General features: G+C 42.8%; 1 protein-coding gene across 1 annotated transcript in view; it reads right to left on the bottom strand.

Moving 5' to 3' along the window:
* Window positions 1-18,146, bottom strand: part of LOC139415323 (MAM domain-containing glycosylphosphatidylinositol anchor protein 2-like) — a 348,607-nt gene that overhangs the window by 92,082 nt on the left and 238,379 nt on the right. Inside the window, exon 10 of the mRNA XM_071163380.1 lies at window positions 462-731. Within this exon, the coding sequence (XP_071019481.1) occupies window positions 462-731 (270 nt within the window). The remainder of the gene's footprint in view (window positions 1-461; window positions 732-18,146) is intronic.

Below are 18,146 nucleotides of genomic sequence, written 5' to 3'. Positions count from 1 at the left end.
GCCTACTCCTTTTCAATCAATTGCCTTATGGGACACGTACTGTATCTACCTACCCGTTTGACAGGCAAGTTTCAATTTGCTCCAGACATCATTCAGCCATTAAGGATACATCGCTGGGAAGTTTAATTGCCATGATGGAGGATAGGGAAACCTCATCCTGCTTCAGAACTCTGTTACAGAGATGGGGCACAGCATGGCTGCTCGGCTACCCAGGTGGGTGGGTTTCATTAACTCAATGTGAAGGAAAGATGTAAGTTATACCTCATAAAATGTGAAGTGCTTTGAGACGTAGTGAAATAGCCAATTTAAATTCTGTTCAGTATAACTAGCATGCTGACACTGGACAAGGAAAGTCAGAATGCCGGGCTACAAACCACATTGAGTGATGTCAGCAACTGAGAACAGGAAGCATCAAATTAAACTTTATTCAAATGCATTTCAAAACATCAAGTATTCCTTACCTGTGACCATGAAGGTGCAGCGCCCAGCCCCGGCCTCATTGTTGACATCACAGGTGTACTCCCCCCAGCCCTCGCGGTTGAGGCTTTTGACGGTGTACTCTGTCTCGTCGCTCTGGTCAAAATGTCCAGCGTGGAGCAGGCGGTTCCCCAGTCGCCACTCATAGCGCAACACCCGGGAAGGGTGGGCACGCAGGACCCGGCAGTTCATTGCCACTGGCCGGCCCAGGCCCTGACGCATCTCTAACAACACAGGCTCCACCGACGGAGGGTCTGGGGCGGAGAGAGGAAGCTGTTAGACTAGTATAGGGTTAGGGTGAACCAGGGTGAATCACAGAGGGTCTCTGAAAGAAAAAGAAAGAGCGTTAATGATGAGAGATTGAGAGAAGTAGTCTTATTTAATGTTATATTTCACTGTGGGAGGGTCTTGGATGGGGAAGAAGAAAGACTGCACTGTAAAAAATATCCTGTAAATTGTAAGTTACTGTAAGTTACTGTAAGTTACTGTAAAAAAAAGAAACAGTATGTTACTTTACTTTACATTTAAAGAAACTTTGGTTTAACAGTACATTACTGCAAAGTGCATAGTAATGTACAGTTAAACCAACATTTCTTTGGAATTTACAGTAACATACTGTACCTTTTTCGACAGGTAACTAACTGACTGCCAATAAGTTAGCAAAAACAGCAGGATTTTTTTTGCAACAGTGCAGGGCTAGAAGGTGCGGTACCATCTCTCATTCTACCTTTTCAAGAATCAGACTTAGAAGGGTTTGGGAGGGACACAGAGAGATGGATCGGAAGAGGAGACACTTGGGAAGGAAGGGAGAAAAACTCTCAGAGTTAGACCAGGGACCTAGGAGAGCTAGCCAGTGAGAGAGGGGGGAGGTATATCTGTGTCATTTACTCAGATCACTGTGGGAGGGTACGGGAATGACACAAACCACTCAAGATCGCTTCGAGGAAAGCTAATTTTCCACAAGGGAGCTCTGTACTCTCGTCCTCAAAGTACACTTCGAGACCCAAAGATGGAAGGTATGTGAGGGATAAAGTGTGAGAGAGAGAGATACAGTGGGGAGAACAAGTATTTGATACACTGCCGATTTTGCAGGTTTTCCTACTTACAAAGCATGTAAAGGTCTGTAATTTTTATCATAGGTACACGTAAACTGTGAGAGACAGAATCCAGATAATCACATTGTATGATTTTTAAGTAATTAATTAGCATTTTATTGCATGACATAAGTATTTGATACATCAGAAAAGCAGAACTTAATATTTGGTACAGAAACCTTTGTTCGCAATTACAGAGATCATACGTTTCCTGTAGTTCTAGACCAGGTTTGCACACACTGCAGCAGGGATTTTGGCCCACTCCTCCATACAGACCTCCAGATCCTTAGGGTTTCGGGGCTGTCGCTGGGCAATACTGACTTTCAGCTCCCTCCAAAGATTTTCTATTGGGTTCAGGTCTGGAGACTGGCTAGGCCACTCCAGGACCTTGAGATGCTTCTTACGGAGCCACTCCTTAGTTGCCCTGGCTGTGTGTTTCGGGTTGTTGTCATGCTGGAAGACCCAGCCACGACACATCTTCAATGCTCTTACTGAGGGAAGGAGGTTGTTGGCCAAGATCTCGCGATACATGGCCCCATCCATCCTCCACTCAATACGGTGCAGTCGTCCTGTCCCCTTTGCAGAAAAGCATCCCAAAAGAATGATGATTCCACCTCCATGCTTCACAGTTGGGATGGTGTTCTTGGGGTTGTACTCATCCTTCTTCTTCCTCCAAACACGGCGAGTGGAGTTTAGACCAAAATGCTCTATTTTTGTCACATCAGACCACATGACCTTCTCCCATTCCTCCTCTGGATCATCCAGATGGTCATTGGCAAACTTCAGACGGGCCTCGACATGCGCTGGCTTGAGCAGGGGGACCTTGCGTGCGCTGCAGGATTTTAATCCATGACGGCGTAGTGTGTTACTAATGGTTTTCCTTGAGACTGTGGTCCCAGCTCTCTTCAGGTCATTGACCAGGTCCTGCCGTGTAGGTCTGGGCTGATCCCTCACCTTCCTCATGATTATTATTGCCCCACGGGGTGAGATCTTGCATGGTCTTGGCCATTGTGGAGAGGTTGGAGTCTGTTTGATTGAGTGTTTGGACAGGTGTCTTTTATACAGGTAACGAGTTCAAACAGGTGCAGTTAATACAGGTAATGAGTGGAGAACAGGAGGGCTTCTTAAAGAAAAACGAACAGGTCTGTGAGAGCCGGAATTCTGGTTGGTAGGTGATCAAATACTTATGTTGTGCAATAAAATGCAAATTAATTACTTAAAAATCATCCAATGTGATTTTCTGGATTTTTGTTTTAGATTCCGTCTCTCACAGTTGAAGTGTACCTATGATAAAAAATTACAGACCTCTACATGCTTTGTAAGTAGGACAACCTGAAAAATTGGCAGTGTATCACATACTTCTCTCCACTGTATATAGAGATAAAAAGTGACAGAGAAAGAGAGAGAGGCACAGCAAAAGAGAGAGAAAGAAAAACATTGAGAGAGAGAGTGAGAAAGGGGAAGAGGAAACTGAGGTAACAGAGTGGACTGGATGTTACTTCAGCTAAAAGCACAATTTATGTTAAAAAATTAGATTTAGTTGACTCAATTAAAGAGTATCAAAAAACACTTAGGAAACCAGCTGACAATAATTAGCATATCGTAATGTCAATACTCTTCACTGATGGATGAGAAACCAAGAATAACAACAACTCATTCAATTAATACAAAGTATTAAATTAAGCGGAAACAAAAAATAAGCAAATGTCTAAAACAGAATATGTCACGCGTGATCTGAATCTGGTGACTGAGATGACAAACTGCATCTGAAGAATCTCCAAAATGGGGAGAAGTATATGAATTAATGAATAATCTATTTGAGAATGAGACAGGCTGCGTCTCCTCTTCCACCAGACCAGACCTCTTCATGTTAATAATTCACCCAGACATATCCATTCAAGGTAAGAGCCTGATTCTGCCCACGGCCCTGGTTGGTAGGTATTACAATCCAATCAGGAGAGCTGTGTGTGTGTGTGTGTGTGTGTGTGTCTGTGTGTGTGTGTGTGTATGTGTGTGTCTGTATGTGTGTGTATGTGTGTGTGAGAAAGAAAAACAGAGTGTGTGTGTGTGTGTGTGTATGTGTATGTGTGTGTATGTGTGTGTGTGTGTGAGAAAGAGAAACAGAGTGTGTGTGTGTGTGTGTGTGTGTGTGTGTATGTGTGTGTGTGTGTGTGTGTGTGTGTGTGAGAAAGAGAATCAGAGTGTGTGTGTGTGTGTGTGTGTGTGTGTGTGTGTGTGTGTGTGTGTGTGAGAAAGAGAATCAGAGTGTGTGTGTGTGAGAAAGAGAATCAGAGTGTGTGTGTGTGTGTGCGCGCGCGTGTGTGAGGTGAGAGAGGCGTGTGTGTGTGTTAAGTATGTTCATTTGTGTGGGAGGTGTTGTAAGCAAGCGTGTGTGTGGTTTTGACTAAATACATTCTCTCCTAATGATGCTCTGACTTGACAATCTTCACGCTCTCTATACAGATGTTTGACAGAAGTCACAGTGGGGTTTTAAAACAACACACAGAGAGAGGAGAGAAAAAGAGAATTACACACAAGAGGCTTAATTGCCCAGAATTAGCATATGCCACAGTGTAGAGTAGAGCAGCTGTGCTGGTGTTTCTGTGTTGTTACTGTGGTGTTGCTGTTGTGTGTAGCAATTGCTCTGGGTCAGAGGTAGAGGAAGGGAGAGCTGAAACAGCAACATGAGGGCTGAAGATGGTAATCCAAAAGGACATTTGGTTCGCGTGCCCCCAAGCCATGGTCATTAGCCTCTCAGAACCAAGGTTTTAATGAATGACTTATATGATAAATTAAACAAAGAACCAGGATAAGGACTAGCTGCCTGCAAGGTACGAATGTAAATATAATAACCTCACAAAGGATTATATGAACGAAAAAGAGGGAACACATTTTATTGTGGTTGTTAAAAGAATAGAGCAGCATATGTAGTCTGGTGTTACTATGTGTGTGTGTGTGTGTGTGTGTGTGTGTGTGTTTTAACTATACTTATGGGGACCATAAGTCCCCACAATAATAGTAAACAAACAAAAATATGACCAACTGGGGACATTTTGTTAGTCCCCACAAGGTCAAATGCCATTTCTAGGGGGCTTAGGGTTAAGGTTAGAATTAGTGTTAGCGTTAGAATTAGGTTAAGTAGTTAGGGTTAGGTTTAGGAGTTAGGGTTAGGTTAAGGGTTAGGAGCTAGGGTTAGGTTTTGGGGTTAAGGTTAGGCTTAAGGTTAAGGTTAGGGGTGTGTTTGTGTGTGTGTGTGTGTGTGTGTGTGTGTGTACGGATGAGACTCCTTTTTATCTTGGCTCAATGAAAACAGGAAACAGCAAACCACTCCTTCCTTCAATGAAGCAGGCCTGTGCTTTTACCAAGCGAAACAACTAGCACCATCTGAAAGGTTGGAGTCTGAACCGAAACTCCACTTATAACATTACAATTGTAGGCTTGTGTGGAATGACAGCGAATCAGGCACTATGCTCCTCAGCCTCGCTGAGTGGCACTAGACCAAATTACAGTAAGTGCAGTTCAATTTCACACAGAAAGACAAATAAATACAGAAGCCTTGGCAAGTTGAAGAAAAAAAACTTAAGGGAACGTCTTTTAACTACACAGGATTTACGGCCTTATCCCTCCAGTATTTCTCCAGTGGAAACGCAGTTTGGTAAACTGTGTGCTTCGTGTAACAGTAAGGGTTGATGGTAAGGTAGTGAGGGCGACTGGCTTGCTGCAATGTCCCTGTTTTGGGGAGAGTGTGTGTGGGTGTGTGTTTGGAGTGCGTCTGTGTACATTTAAACTTTAGTCATTTAGCATGCGTGCGTGTGTGTGTGTCGCAGGTTTGAGGACTAACCATGGAGCTCAGTAGTAATCCATCATCAGTCAGTGGGTAGTGTGTGTGACTGTAATGAGTGTTCTTCCATACCGATCTCGACAAACCATTTCTGCATGGATCTCGCTTTGTGAACAGGGGCATTGTCATGCTGAAACTGGAAAGGGCCTTCCCCAAACTGTTGCCACAAAGTTGGAAGCACAAAATAGTCTAGAATGTCATTCTATATGCTGTAGCGTTAAGATTTCCCTTCACTGGAACTAAGGGGCCAGAACCATGAAAAGCAGCCGCAGACCATTATTCCTCCTCCATCAAACATTACAGTTAGCACTATGCATTCGGGCAGATTTGTCAGTTGGACTGCCAGATGGTGAAGCGTGATTCATCACTCCAGAGAACGCATTTCAACTGCTCCAGAGTCCAACGGCAGTGAGCTTTACACCACTACAGCCGATACTTGGCATTGCGCATGGTGAGCTTAGGCTTGTGTGCGGCTGTTCGGCCATGCAAACCCATTTCATGAAGCTCCCGACGAACAGTTTTTGTACTGACGTTGCTTCCAGAGGCAGATTGGAACTCCATCCTGAGGGTTGCAACCGGGGACAGACGATATTTACGTGCTACGCGCTTCAGCACTCTGCGGTCCCATTCTGTGAGCTTGTGTGGCCTACCACTTCGCTTCTGAGCCGTTGTTGCTCCTAGATGTTTCCAATTCACAATAACCGCAATTGGAATTGACTGGGGCAGCTCTAGCAGGGCAGAAATTTGATGAACTGACTTGTTGGAAAGGTGGCATCCTATGATGTTGCCACATTGAAAATCATTGAGCTCTTCAGTAAGGCCATTCTACTGCCAATGTTTGTCTATGGAGCTTGCATGGCTGTGTGCTCAATTTTATACACCTGTCAGCAATGGGTGTGGTTGAAATAGCCGAATCCACTAACTTGAAGGGGTGTAAACATACTTTTGTATATATAGTGAATGTCACCGGTTTCACAAGGGGAAAACATCAGCGTTTGGATGTCATTTCCCTATAGATTCCCATATAGACTCCGCAACATGCTCCATTAGAGTAAGGATATACAGTATTCAGACCCCTTCTCTTTTTCCACATTTTGATATGTTACAGCCTTATTCTAAAATGTATTAAATAAATACAAATCCTCATCAATCTACACACAATACCCCATAAATGACAAAGCGAAAACAGGTTTTTAGAAATGTTTGCAAAAAATATATATATATCCTAGTTACGTAAGTATTCAGACCCTTTGCTACGAGACTAGAAATTGAGCTCAGGTGCATCCTGTTTCCATTGATTATCCTTGAGATATTTCTACAACTTGATTGGACATTATTTGGGAAGACACACAACTGTCTATAAGGTCCCACAGTTGACAGTGCATGTCAGACCAAAACCAAGCCAAGAGGTCAAAGGATTTTTCCGTAGAGCTCCGAGACAGGATTGTGTCGAGGCACAGATCTGGGGAAGGGCACCAAAAAAAATGTCTGCAGCATTGAATGTCCCCAGGAACACAATGGCCTCCATCCTTCTTAAATGGAAGCAGTTTGGAACCACCAAGACTCTTCCTAGAGCTGGCCGCCCGGCCAAACTGAGCAATCGGGGGAGAAGAGCTTTGTTCAAGGAGGTGACCAAGAAACCGATGGTCACTCTGACAGAGCTCCAGAGTTCTTCTGCGGAGATTTGAGAACCTTCCAGAAGGACAAAGGGTCTGAATACTTTCCGAATGCACTCTACATCATAAATATACACTCACCTACATATTTATTTGGACAGGGATTCACATTTTTCTATACCCCAGCATTTTGGATTTGAGATGAAATGTTTCATGTGAGGCGACAGTACAGAATGTACAGTACTTGAGTGTATTTTTATACATGTCTGTTTTTGAGTTTAGAAATGTGCAAATAAATACGTAGAGCAGTGTACATAAACCCAGTGGACACATGGATGTATGTGTTTGTATGTGTGTATGTGTGTGTTTGCATCCATGTTGTAAGGGACACTGTATGTCACTGGTTCAGGGAAAAGCTTGGCATTCAGATTTAATTTCCCTCGACTCAGACTTCTGATGCTTCCATCAGGGAGTGACACAAAGTAGACACTAACCAGCGGGCACACAGACACACTCACTGCTGGATGTGTGTGTGTGTGTGTGTGTGTGTGTATGTGTGTTTAACCATGTGGTATGTTGTTAGGCAGACTCCATTCCCTTTGTGTGTTAGGGTTCAAGGTTCACCAGTTCTCCCCATGTGGCACAGCCAACAGCCTATTCTTGTCTCTCTCAATCTTGCTCTCCCTCCCTCTCTCCCCACCCCCCATCTTATGGGTGTTGCCTCTCCCTCATTCCTCAGTATAACTGGTGTGCTATTGGATCTCCCCCCACCACCACCACATGGGTACAACACAGATTTACGTCTATTCCTCACCGTTCGAAGCCAATGAGCCAATACAGTACCATACGTGTCACGTGTTTCCTCACTGCATTGACTTTCCCCAGCCTACAGGGAAACACGCAGGCAACACCTGAAAATATAGACCTTTTACCTAAAGAGAACTCAAGCGTTCTTATGCGTGTCACCTTTCGAAATCCATCGTGTTTTGATATTGCATTCTGATACAGGACCTAACAGTCATTAGCTAGTCAAACTGATGGCATATTTAATGATGAATGCGATTGAACTGTTTATAAAGAGTCTTCATGCTGTTGAATAATGCAGACGACAATGCTGCGTCGCTTGAACGCACCCCTCTTAGCTGCTTCCACTAAGGCCAGAGATAAATGAAATAATGAACTTCCAACAGCAGGGTCTGCATTACCATATTGTTATTCAACTTTTAGCAGTGCTGGGGAAAGTACCCAATTGTCGTACTTGAGTAAAAGTAAAGATATCTTAATGGAAAGTTACTCAAGTAAAATAAGACTTGAGTAAAAGTCTAAAAGTATTCGATTCTAAATATACTTACGTATCAAAAGTAAACGTAATTGCTAAAATATACTTAAGTATCAAGATTAAAAGTATAAACCATTTCAAATTCCTTATATTAAGCACCATTTTTATTTATTTTTTATTTAAAGATAGCCAGGGGCAAACTCCAACACTCAGACATAATTTACAAGCGAAGCATGTGTATTTAGTGAGTCCGCCAGATCTAAGGCAGTAGGGATGACCAGGGATATTCTCTTGAGAAGTGCGTGAATTGGACCATTTTCCTGTCGTGGTAAGCATTGAAAATGTAATGAGGGTGTTTGGGTGTCAGGGAAAATGTATGGCGTAAAAAGCACATGATTTTCTTTAGGAATGTAGTGAAGTAAAAGTATAAGTTATCAAAAATATAAATAGTAAATTAAAGTACAGATACCCCAGAAAACTACTTAAGTAGTACTTCAAAGTATTTTTACTTAAGTACTTTACACCACTGTGTCACATCCTGACCATAGTTCCTTTTTTATGTCTCTCTTTTAGTTTGGTCAGGGCGTGAGTTGGGGTGGGCATTCTATGTTTTGTGTTCTATGTTTTCTATTTCTATGTGTTTGGCCTGGTATGGTTCCCAATCAGAGGCAGCTGGCAATCGTTGTCTCTGATTGAGAACCATACTTAGGCAGCCTGTTTTCTCACTATGGGTGGTGGGTAGTTATTTTCTGTTTAGTGTTTTTGTTGCACCTTGCAGAACTGTTCGTTTGTCGGTTTGATGTTTTTGTTTGAGTATTCATCTTTATTAAAAGTATTATAAATATGTACAACGCTGCACTTTGGTCCTCTTCTCCTTCTCCCAACGACAATCGTTACACACTGACTATAGAGAGGGATAATCTATTACCTAAAAAGTATCAACTGTATGCTAATCAATGTGGTAGTTTCATAGAATCACTAATGGATTTACCTCCGTCATCAACTCGGATGTATAAATCTGAAGCATCCGGTTGGTGTTTCCATTCACTACCAAATATGGTGATAAGAGGAAGCCTGTGGCTGGCTGTGGGAGAGATGGATTTTGGATAACATTCTGCTAATTTTGTCATCGATGCAACATGTGATCTCCATTCAGTTTTCTGTTTCCAACACTAGAACCTGGTTTCCAAAACTAGAACCTGTAACAAACAGAGCGGACTGTGTTTTGTAGACTATACCTTTTGACAAAGTTTTTTAAAATTGCGTTGTTTAGAAGGAATGCAAGGGTGAAATGAGTTATTGTACACGCACACTTCACAGAATAGTCCTTCCCTAATGGAAATATTAAAATACATACTAGAAAGCGCCAATAGGATCTCACTAGCTCGTGCTTGGCTCTGCCCACCTCCACTACGTTTAATTTGCTCCCATTGGAAACAACACTCTGGTCTATGTTGGCTTAGTTATAAAAATCTTAAGAGATTACTCTATCCCAGCTTCATGTTTACAACCAACACAGTCGCTGACCTTTGCTGCTGCCGCAACGCCATTCGTTCAACGCGGCTGATCAATTCAATATTGTTCTATAAAAATGGTCATATTCAAATTTCAGGCCCCAAATGTAGTGTTGTAGTTAGGCCTCGTTATGTAATGTAATGTGTGGAGATTAATTTGGCGTTAGTAAGTGTGCCGTTAGTTTAGGGGGTGATAGTGATTCATATTAGAGTGTCGCCCCCGGGAGCTGTCGTACTCGCCTTTATTGATGCAGAAAAGAAAATTAATTAAAAACAATAATCGTATAATTCCGTGCATTTTTCTCCGACAACAGTCTCTTTATCCCACTCTTTTGATGTATGTCAGTTAGAGCTGCTGCTCCGCTCGGGGCGAGAATCACACAATAGCAGCGGCGTAACGTGGTGGGGAGGAGAGGATGTGAGAGACAGCAGCATGGGGACATGCAGCTGCGTTTACACTGCTCAGGGGCTGAGAGGAGAGAGAGGGGGAGGGAGAGAGAGAGAGAGAGAGAGAGAGAGAGAGAGAGAGAGAGAGAGAGAGAGAGAGAGAGAGAGAGAGAGAGAAATGAGAGAGAAATGAGAGAGAGAGAGAGAGGACTCAATTGTTCTAATCCTGACAGACAGCCACCACCGTCCAGCCAGGATACCTCTTTATCCCTCTCTCTTTTTTCTCTCTCTATCCCTCTCTTCTCTCCTCATACACTCAGGGATTCACCGAGTTAGTTTTAATAAGAACATTAGAGTTTCACAGCTGGAGATATGATTTCTGCCCTTGCTTTGCGTTTCTATTAGAGCCAACACATATTTCCTGGATGTGGCATCGAGACGAGGCCTCCCAATCCTTCCCTACCTCCCCTTCTGGCTCAACCAGCTAGCCGAGCAGCAAACAGATGCAGGTTTTTACATATCAAAGCTGTCGACTGGGCCCCGCTTGACGCCTTCCTTCACGCCTCTAATGCTCTTTGCTTCAGAGGACTGTACCTCGGCCCCTTGATCGAGTTACTAAACACGACAGCTTTGCAGATGGCACGCCACCAAGGCATGCTGCTGCTCGCTCTCTTCCTCGCTCACGCTGGGGTCTGGAAACGCAGGCGAGAAAAACATCTCAGAGGGTTTGGGTTGCTCTCACGTGGCGGGAGACAGGCCAAGAGAGAGAGAAGGAAGAAAGGAGAGGGAGAGGGAGATGGGGAGGGAAAGTGTCTGTACCACAGTAACATCTAAGACAGTACAGTATAAAGATAGGCAGGAACTGCTTCTCCAATAGAAATCTCCGTTCACACTTGTAGGTGATGTAATGGCGACATTGCCTAGCTAAGATCATGCGCAGAAACACGTCATCGGGTCCAACGGTCGTCTCGCACTGAACTGCGCATGTGCAGGCCGTCAAATCAAAGTTGTTTTTGGTGAAAATGAAAACGTGTCAGTTTCTCACTTTCACACGGTTGGAATAATAACATGTTCAACTACTGTACTTTTAAGACATTGACTCCAATCTAGATTGTGCCTTTAGATTTTGAGAAAATCATCCACTAAGGAAGAATTTTTCGCTTCTCTAATGATTGTGGGCGATTAGAACTGGCTCGCAGTCAGCATTCTAATTCATCCCAAAGGTGTTCGATGGGGTTGAGGTCAGGGCTCTGTGCAGGCCAGTCAAGTTCTTCCATACCGACCTCAACAAACCATTTCTGTATGAACCTCACTTTGTGCATGGGGCAATTGTCATGCTTAAACAGGAAAGGGCCTTCCACAAACTGTGGCACTAAGTTGGAAGCACAGAGTTGTCTAGATGCTTGGTCATGAAAACCCATTTCACGAAGCTCTCGATGAACAGTTATTGTGCTGACATTGCTTTCAGAGGCAGCTTGGAACTTCGTAGTGGGTGTTGTAAATGAGAACAGGCGATTTTTTCGCACTACGCATGTCAGCTCTCGCCGGTCCCATTCTGTAAGCTTTTGTGGCCTACCACTTCGCGGCTGAGTGATTGTTGCTCCTAGACGTTTCCACTTCACAATAAAAACATTTACTAGTAGGGCAGAAATTTAACTAACTGACTTGTTGGAAAGGTGGCATCCTATGACAATGCCACGTTGAAATTCCCAGAGCTCTTCAGTAAGGCAATTCTACTGCCAATGTTTGCCTTTGGAGATTGCATGCGGTGTGCTCGATTTTATACACCTGTCAGCAACCAGTGGCTGAAATAACCGAAACCACTAATTTGAAGGGGTGTCCACATACTTTTGTATATATTGTGTATTTGAAACCACACTGAATACACAACAGAAATAATAGTACAGAACAATTACAATCGAGCTGGATACAATGCATACTATGTACTGTACCTATAGAACAATGACCCTCTCCTCCCATGTCTGTAAAAATGTGCCCCTCATCTCACATGTGTTAAAAAAACAACATTTGCAATTTTGACAGTAACCCTCCTTTTCAATTTCTACACATAGCAAGCAAAGTGTTTGTGATGTCCAACCTACATGGGTAGTTGGTGAGTCAGACAGTTTTCATGCATCTAATTTCTATTCTGCCGCATATTTCTCAGCGGAGCCGGTGGCAGCCTGCCTCACCACATCAGCAAAGCTACCACCTTGTCCTCGACTGACGAAACACCTTCACAGGTGGAAGCTAGGACGCTATTTCCCTAGCAGCCTTCCAGTCCCGACAGAGCCCTTCTCTGCCCGGCCCGACAATGACAGTGGCCTTGCTCCTCCTCTTCCTCCCTCGAGAATTAGTGACATTTTCTATAGTTAGAGTGCCAGCCCTCCTTCTCCTCGTCCTCCACTCCCAGAAAACCAAGCTGACAACTGCCAGGGACCAAGCAGCACTCGTGAGAGCGACGCCCCTTCTCTAAACACTGGCAAGCCGACAAGTGACGAGACAGATTGCGTGGAGTCCGAGTTCCAATGTGTAGGCCTAATATAAATAGCCTCCAGATAAATACTGTATAGGGTATATAGCTATAGTTAGCCCAGTAGTCTAGACTGCATTGTCTGCATAATATAAACAATCCCTAGTAAGCTATTGTTTTGACGCTGGACTGATTGTATTATTTACCATTAATAGACTGGTTTTACACAGCACAAACGTTATATCTAAACTGCGAGAGAGGTAGGCCTACAGGACAGTTGTATATTCTGTTAGAATTTCCCATTTGAATTATTGAACAAGTAAATACGTTATTGTCGCCAGCCAGCATTCTAAATAGCAGCGTTGCGACACCGTAAGCCTATAGCTTCGTGAAACATAAACAGGAGGATAAAATGACCACCAAATAAAAATAAACATGTATCCATTGAAGCAAAGCTACTGCAAGCACTAGCGCCACATAATCTGATAGTCTATCGATAGGCGGCCGCGTAGAAGTAACAATTTCAGAACCATGGACAGCGGTCGGTAGTCTATACTTTGTGAGTAGCTGACGCATTCGTTTCTTTGGGGTCCAGAGAAACCGCGCTATGCCAGTGTATTTAGTACTCTGTGACTGGTAAAAAGGGCCATGAAAACACACACTGATATGATGATTGATTTATCAATGCTTAACCTCTAATAACTGGCTTCACTATAAATACTGCTTTGGGATGTTGGTGCCGAAGAATATAGTTGTCTGCCAAGATATCACTCATTGAACCTAAACGTGTGTGTGTGTGTGTGTGTGTGTGTGTGTGTGTGTAAGCGGTGACTTCAGACATGTATTGTAGTCCTAATCTTTACTTGACTGATTCCTGGCCTCCTCTCTCCATCCACTTCAGCTCTATCCATGTCAGACCTCCATCAGTGTATCACTAAAACCTATTAAAGCCACCCTTATCCACCTTTACTGGTCACCATGGAAACATGGGGACACACCTACTCAACATCGTTTTAGACCAGTAGGTCTGTGCAGCCTCAGGATGTATTCCAAATGGCATCCTAAGCCCTACACCCTTAGGAAAAAGGGTTCCAAAATGGTTCTTTGCAAGGCAAAGGGTTCTAGCTAGCACCAAAAAGGGTTCCCTATATGGAGACAAACCAAAGAACCATATGGTTCTACTTAACACCTTAGCACTTTTTTTCTTCCTGAATATTCCTTCCCTCACCCCTGAAAGTGGCCTGAGTTTTCTTCAAATGCCATTGAACTGGTTGTTCAAAGGTTACTGCTACTCAAGGGAAAAGAAACATGTTGTTGTTTCTAGTTTTACTTTGACTCTGAGTGAAGATGGATCTTCAGGGCAGAGGAATACTTTTCATTGAGGGACTATTTCTTTAGTCTCTTAGGATGTAACAGGGGAAACGGTATAGAGACACCGATTATATTCAGTTACTGGCACAGGTAATTTGAACGTATTAGCCGTCGGTGTGACTCACGTAATAATATGGAGGGAAGATGATTAATTCAGGAGGAGGATAGTTCAATTTACCATCTTATTAGCTCGGTGAGTTTGTGTTCCGTGGTGAACATTATTCTTATCGAAATGGCTTTGGAGATAGATCAGAGCGTTTTGTTTGAATATATGGAACCTTTTATGTAACTGTATGCAGACGGAGGACATATTCTCTTTATTCATATCCTCATAGAGGAACTATATTAAAAATGTCCCTTGGTATGGGCAAATCTTATTAGGGTAGTTTAATCTCTGTTCTACCTGCATGTTTTCCTGATGAAGGGAAGCAACATGGCACGCTTCCTCTCCTGCAAGCACAGGCAAGCCTGCCTAACAGATATTTTCACGAATGCAGTTGATTGCGGAGGGATGCTAAAAAGCTTCTGGACAGGCCTTTGAGTTAGTGCCCGCATGTTTATCTTGTTTGCTGCTATTCCAGATCTAATTGTGCTACCCTAAAACAAAACGGGAGTCTTGCCGCCGCTGCTTTACGATGCGAAGGGCAGGCTGGATTATCATGACCTATCGCTCCCGGTGGGAGTAAATTGATCTCGGCCGAGAGAAGAAGAATGGAGGGAAGAGGAGCTGCATGCATCCGTTCATGTCCTCCACTGAGAGTGCAGGAGTGGGCCAGACCAGGCAGGCATTCACAGTGGTGGGAAAAGTACCCAATTGTCATACTTGAGTAGAAGGTTACTCAAGTAAAAGTGAAAGTCACTCAGTAAAGTACTACTTGAGTAAAAGTCTAAAAGTATTTGGTTCTAAATATACCTAAGTATCAAAAGTAAATGGAATGGGTCAAATATTCTTAAGTACCAAAAGTAAAAGTATAAATCATTTCAAATTCCTCATATTAAGCAAAGCAGATGGCACCATTTTCTTGTTTTTAAAATGTACAGATTGCCGGGGGTACACTTCAACACTCAGACATCATTTACAAATGATGCATGTGTGTTTAGTGATTCTGCCAGAATTGAATTGGACCCTTTTCCTGTCATGCTAAGCACTCAACATGTAACGAGTACTTTTGGGTGTCAGGTGAAAATGAACGGAGTAAAAAGTACATTATTTTCTTTAGGAATGTAGTGAAGTAAAAGTAAAAGTTGTCAAAAATATAAATAGTAAAGTAAAGTACAGATACCCCAAAACACTACACTAGTACAACACTAGTACTTTAAAGTGTGTTTACTTAAGTACTTTACACCACTGGGCATTCAGAATGTGGGATGGACTCTTATGAAGAGGGATCTTTTTTCTTTTTTTCCCTTTATTTAACTAGAAAAGTCAGTTAAGAACAAATTCTTATTTTCAATGACGGCCTAGGAACAGTGGGTCAACTGCCTTGTTCAGGGGCAGAACGACAGATTTTTACCTTGTCAACTCGGGAATTCAATCTTGCAACCTTTCGGTTACAAGTTCAAAGCTCTAACCACTAGGTTACCTGCCGCCTGTCGTGGTAATTTCCTATATTACTAAATGATGAGAGAGCAGTCAACATACCAGTCAGAGTTATACTTAAGAAGTCCATCTTTAATTATATGAGCTTCACCATAGCCCTTTGACTCTCAGATCAATTCAGTGTCTATAAATTAATTAATTACAAAATAATACTTAGTGTCTTTTATAGCCAAGATACACCCCTCTCAACTCACATGACGAACCACCGATCTTAGGAACTTCACAAAGGGCCTTTTACTTGAGAGAGAGGAGTATCCCATAGCCAGATAGCATTAGCTATAAATTATCGTTCCGTTTGGTCTCTTAGACGAGGTTCTACTTCTCGTTCTTGGTACTTCATAGTACCAAAACATTACCTCATCCAATGGCATATATCAATTGTAAATTCTAGATACTCCCATCTCAAATACACCCCATCCTGGACAAGCTCACGGAGGGGAGTGGGCCTCTAGTTCATATACTAGGTCAAGATTCATGCAACATCAGAGGGTAATACAATGGTTCCAGAAACTGCCATACTCCTCCTCCCAATGGGAAAAGGAGGGAGTGACTGGAGTACAGACATGGTGGAGCCCTTCACATGGTTTAGGAATAGTTACAGACACATTCAAATATGAAGACAATGTTCAAACCTGACTTCTCCCTTTCTAATATTCTGCATATTACCAGACATGTAAAAGACAATCCTGACCTCTCCCCTCTCTGGGCCCCACGTGACTTTTCTCTAGAGAAGAAAGGAAAATACAACTGCCAACAGTATAGTCCAAAAGAAGACATTCTAATGAAAAGTATAAAGTAAATAAAACATCTTATTTATCTATGTTACAGAAACTAATTCTGATTCAGCTACGACACGCCCCTCCGATTGAACCACTTGAGTGAACTACAGGGAATTGATTCTAGCTCAGCACCAACACACCTAATTAGAAACGGGGCTACATGACTTTTCAGAATATGCTGTATTCAACTTAAGATCTGCTTCTTCCCACAACATTGCATTGGAGATGCTGTGAGGCACAATATTCACCTTAACTCTCTTTTCCTCCCCACACATTGCATTGCAGCTGCCCGTGTGTGAGGCATGGGGATCTACAGTGTTGTTGTAGAGCAGGGTTCCCCAAAAGGCAGCCCGTGGGCAGTGATTTTATTTCTCCCCCAAAGTTTTCTGAGCCAAAAATAAATAAAATATTCCGACCCCTTCCCTTTTTACATATTTTTTTTTAACGTTACAGCCTTATTCTAAATTGGATTAAATATTTTTTTTCCTCATCAATCTAAACACAATACCCCATAATGACAAAGTGAAAACTGTTTTTAGATTCTTTTTTTTTTAAATACAGAAATACATTATTTAAATAAGTATTCAGACCTTTTGCTATGGGACTCTAAATTGAGCTCAGGTGCATCCTGTTTCCATTGATCATCCTTGAGATATTTCTACGACTTGATTGGAGCCCACCTGTGGTAAATTCAATTGATTGGACATGATTTGGAAAGACACACACCTGTCTATGTAAGGGAGGTGACCAAGAACCTGATGGTCACTGACAGTGCTCCAGAGTTCCTCTGTGGATATGGGAGAACCTTGCAGAAGGACAACCATCTCTGCAAAACTCCACCAATCAGGCCTCTATGGTAGAGTGGCCAGACGGAAACCACTCCTCAGGAAAAGGCACATGACAGCCCGCTTGGATTTTGCCAAAAAGCACCTAAAGGACTCTCAGACCATGAGAAATGAAAACTAAGATCGAACTCTTTGGCCTGAATGCCAAGCGTCACGTATGGAGGAAACCTGGCAACATCCCTATGGTGAAGCATGGTGGTGGCATAATCATGCTGTGGGGATGTTTTTCAGCGGAAGGGACTGGGAGACTAGTCAGGATTGTTTTGGCACACAGCCAAAACAACACAGGAGTGGCTTCGGGACAAGTCTCTGAATATCCTTGAGTGTCCCAGCCAGAGCTTGGACTTGAACCCAATTGAACATCTCTGGAGAGACCTAAAAATAGCTGTGCTGCGATGCTTCCCATCCAACCAATCTGCAGAGAAGAATGGGAGAAACTCCCCAAATGCAGGTGTGCCAAGCTTATAGCGTCATACGCAAGTAGACTCGAGGCTGTAATCGCTGCCAAAGGTGCTTCAACAAAGCACTGAGTAAAGGGTCTGAATACTTATGTACTTATGTGATTTTTTTCTCCCTTTTTTATATTTATACATTTGCTAAAATTGATAAAAACTGTTTTTGCTTCATCATTATGGGGTATTGTGTGTAGATTGATGAGAAAAAACAAAACAATTTGCTCAATTTTAGAACAAGGCTGTAACATTACAAAATGTGGAAAAAGTCAAGGGGGTCTGAATACTTTCCGAATGCAATGTAGACTGAACAAATATATATAAACGTATCATGTAAAGTGTATGTCAAAAGCAGACCTATTTTGGTTGGTCACCCTGAAAAAATTGTCTTTCAACTCGCCAGATTGAACCCGCTTTT

The sequence above is a fragment of the Oncorhynchus clarkii genome, chromosome 8, assembly GCF_045791955.1.
Source record: "Oncorhynchus clarkii lewisi isolate Uvic-CL-2024 chromosome 8, UVic_Ocla_1.0, whole genome shotgun sequence".
In the NCBI taxonomy this organism is placed as follows: domain Eukaryota; kingdom Metazoa; phylum Chordata; class Actinopteri; order Salmoniformes; family Salmonidae; genus Oncorhynchus; species Oncorhynchus clarkii.
The sequence above is the reverse complement of the archived record's forward strand: the minus strand, read 5'-3'. Positions and strand labels throughout refer to the sequence as shown.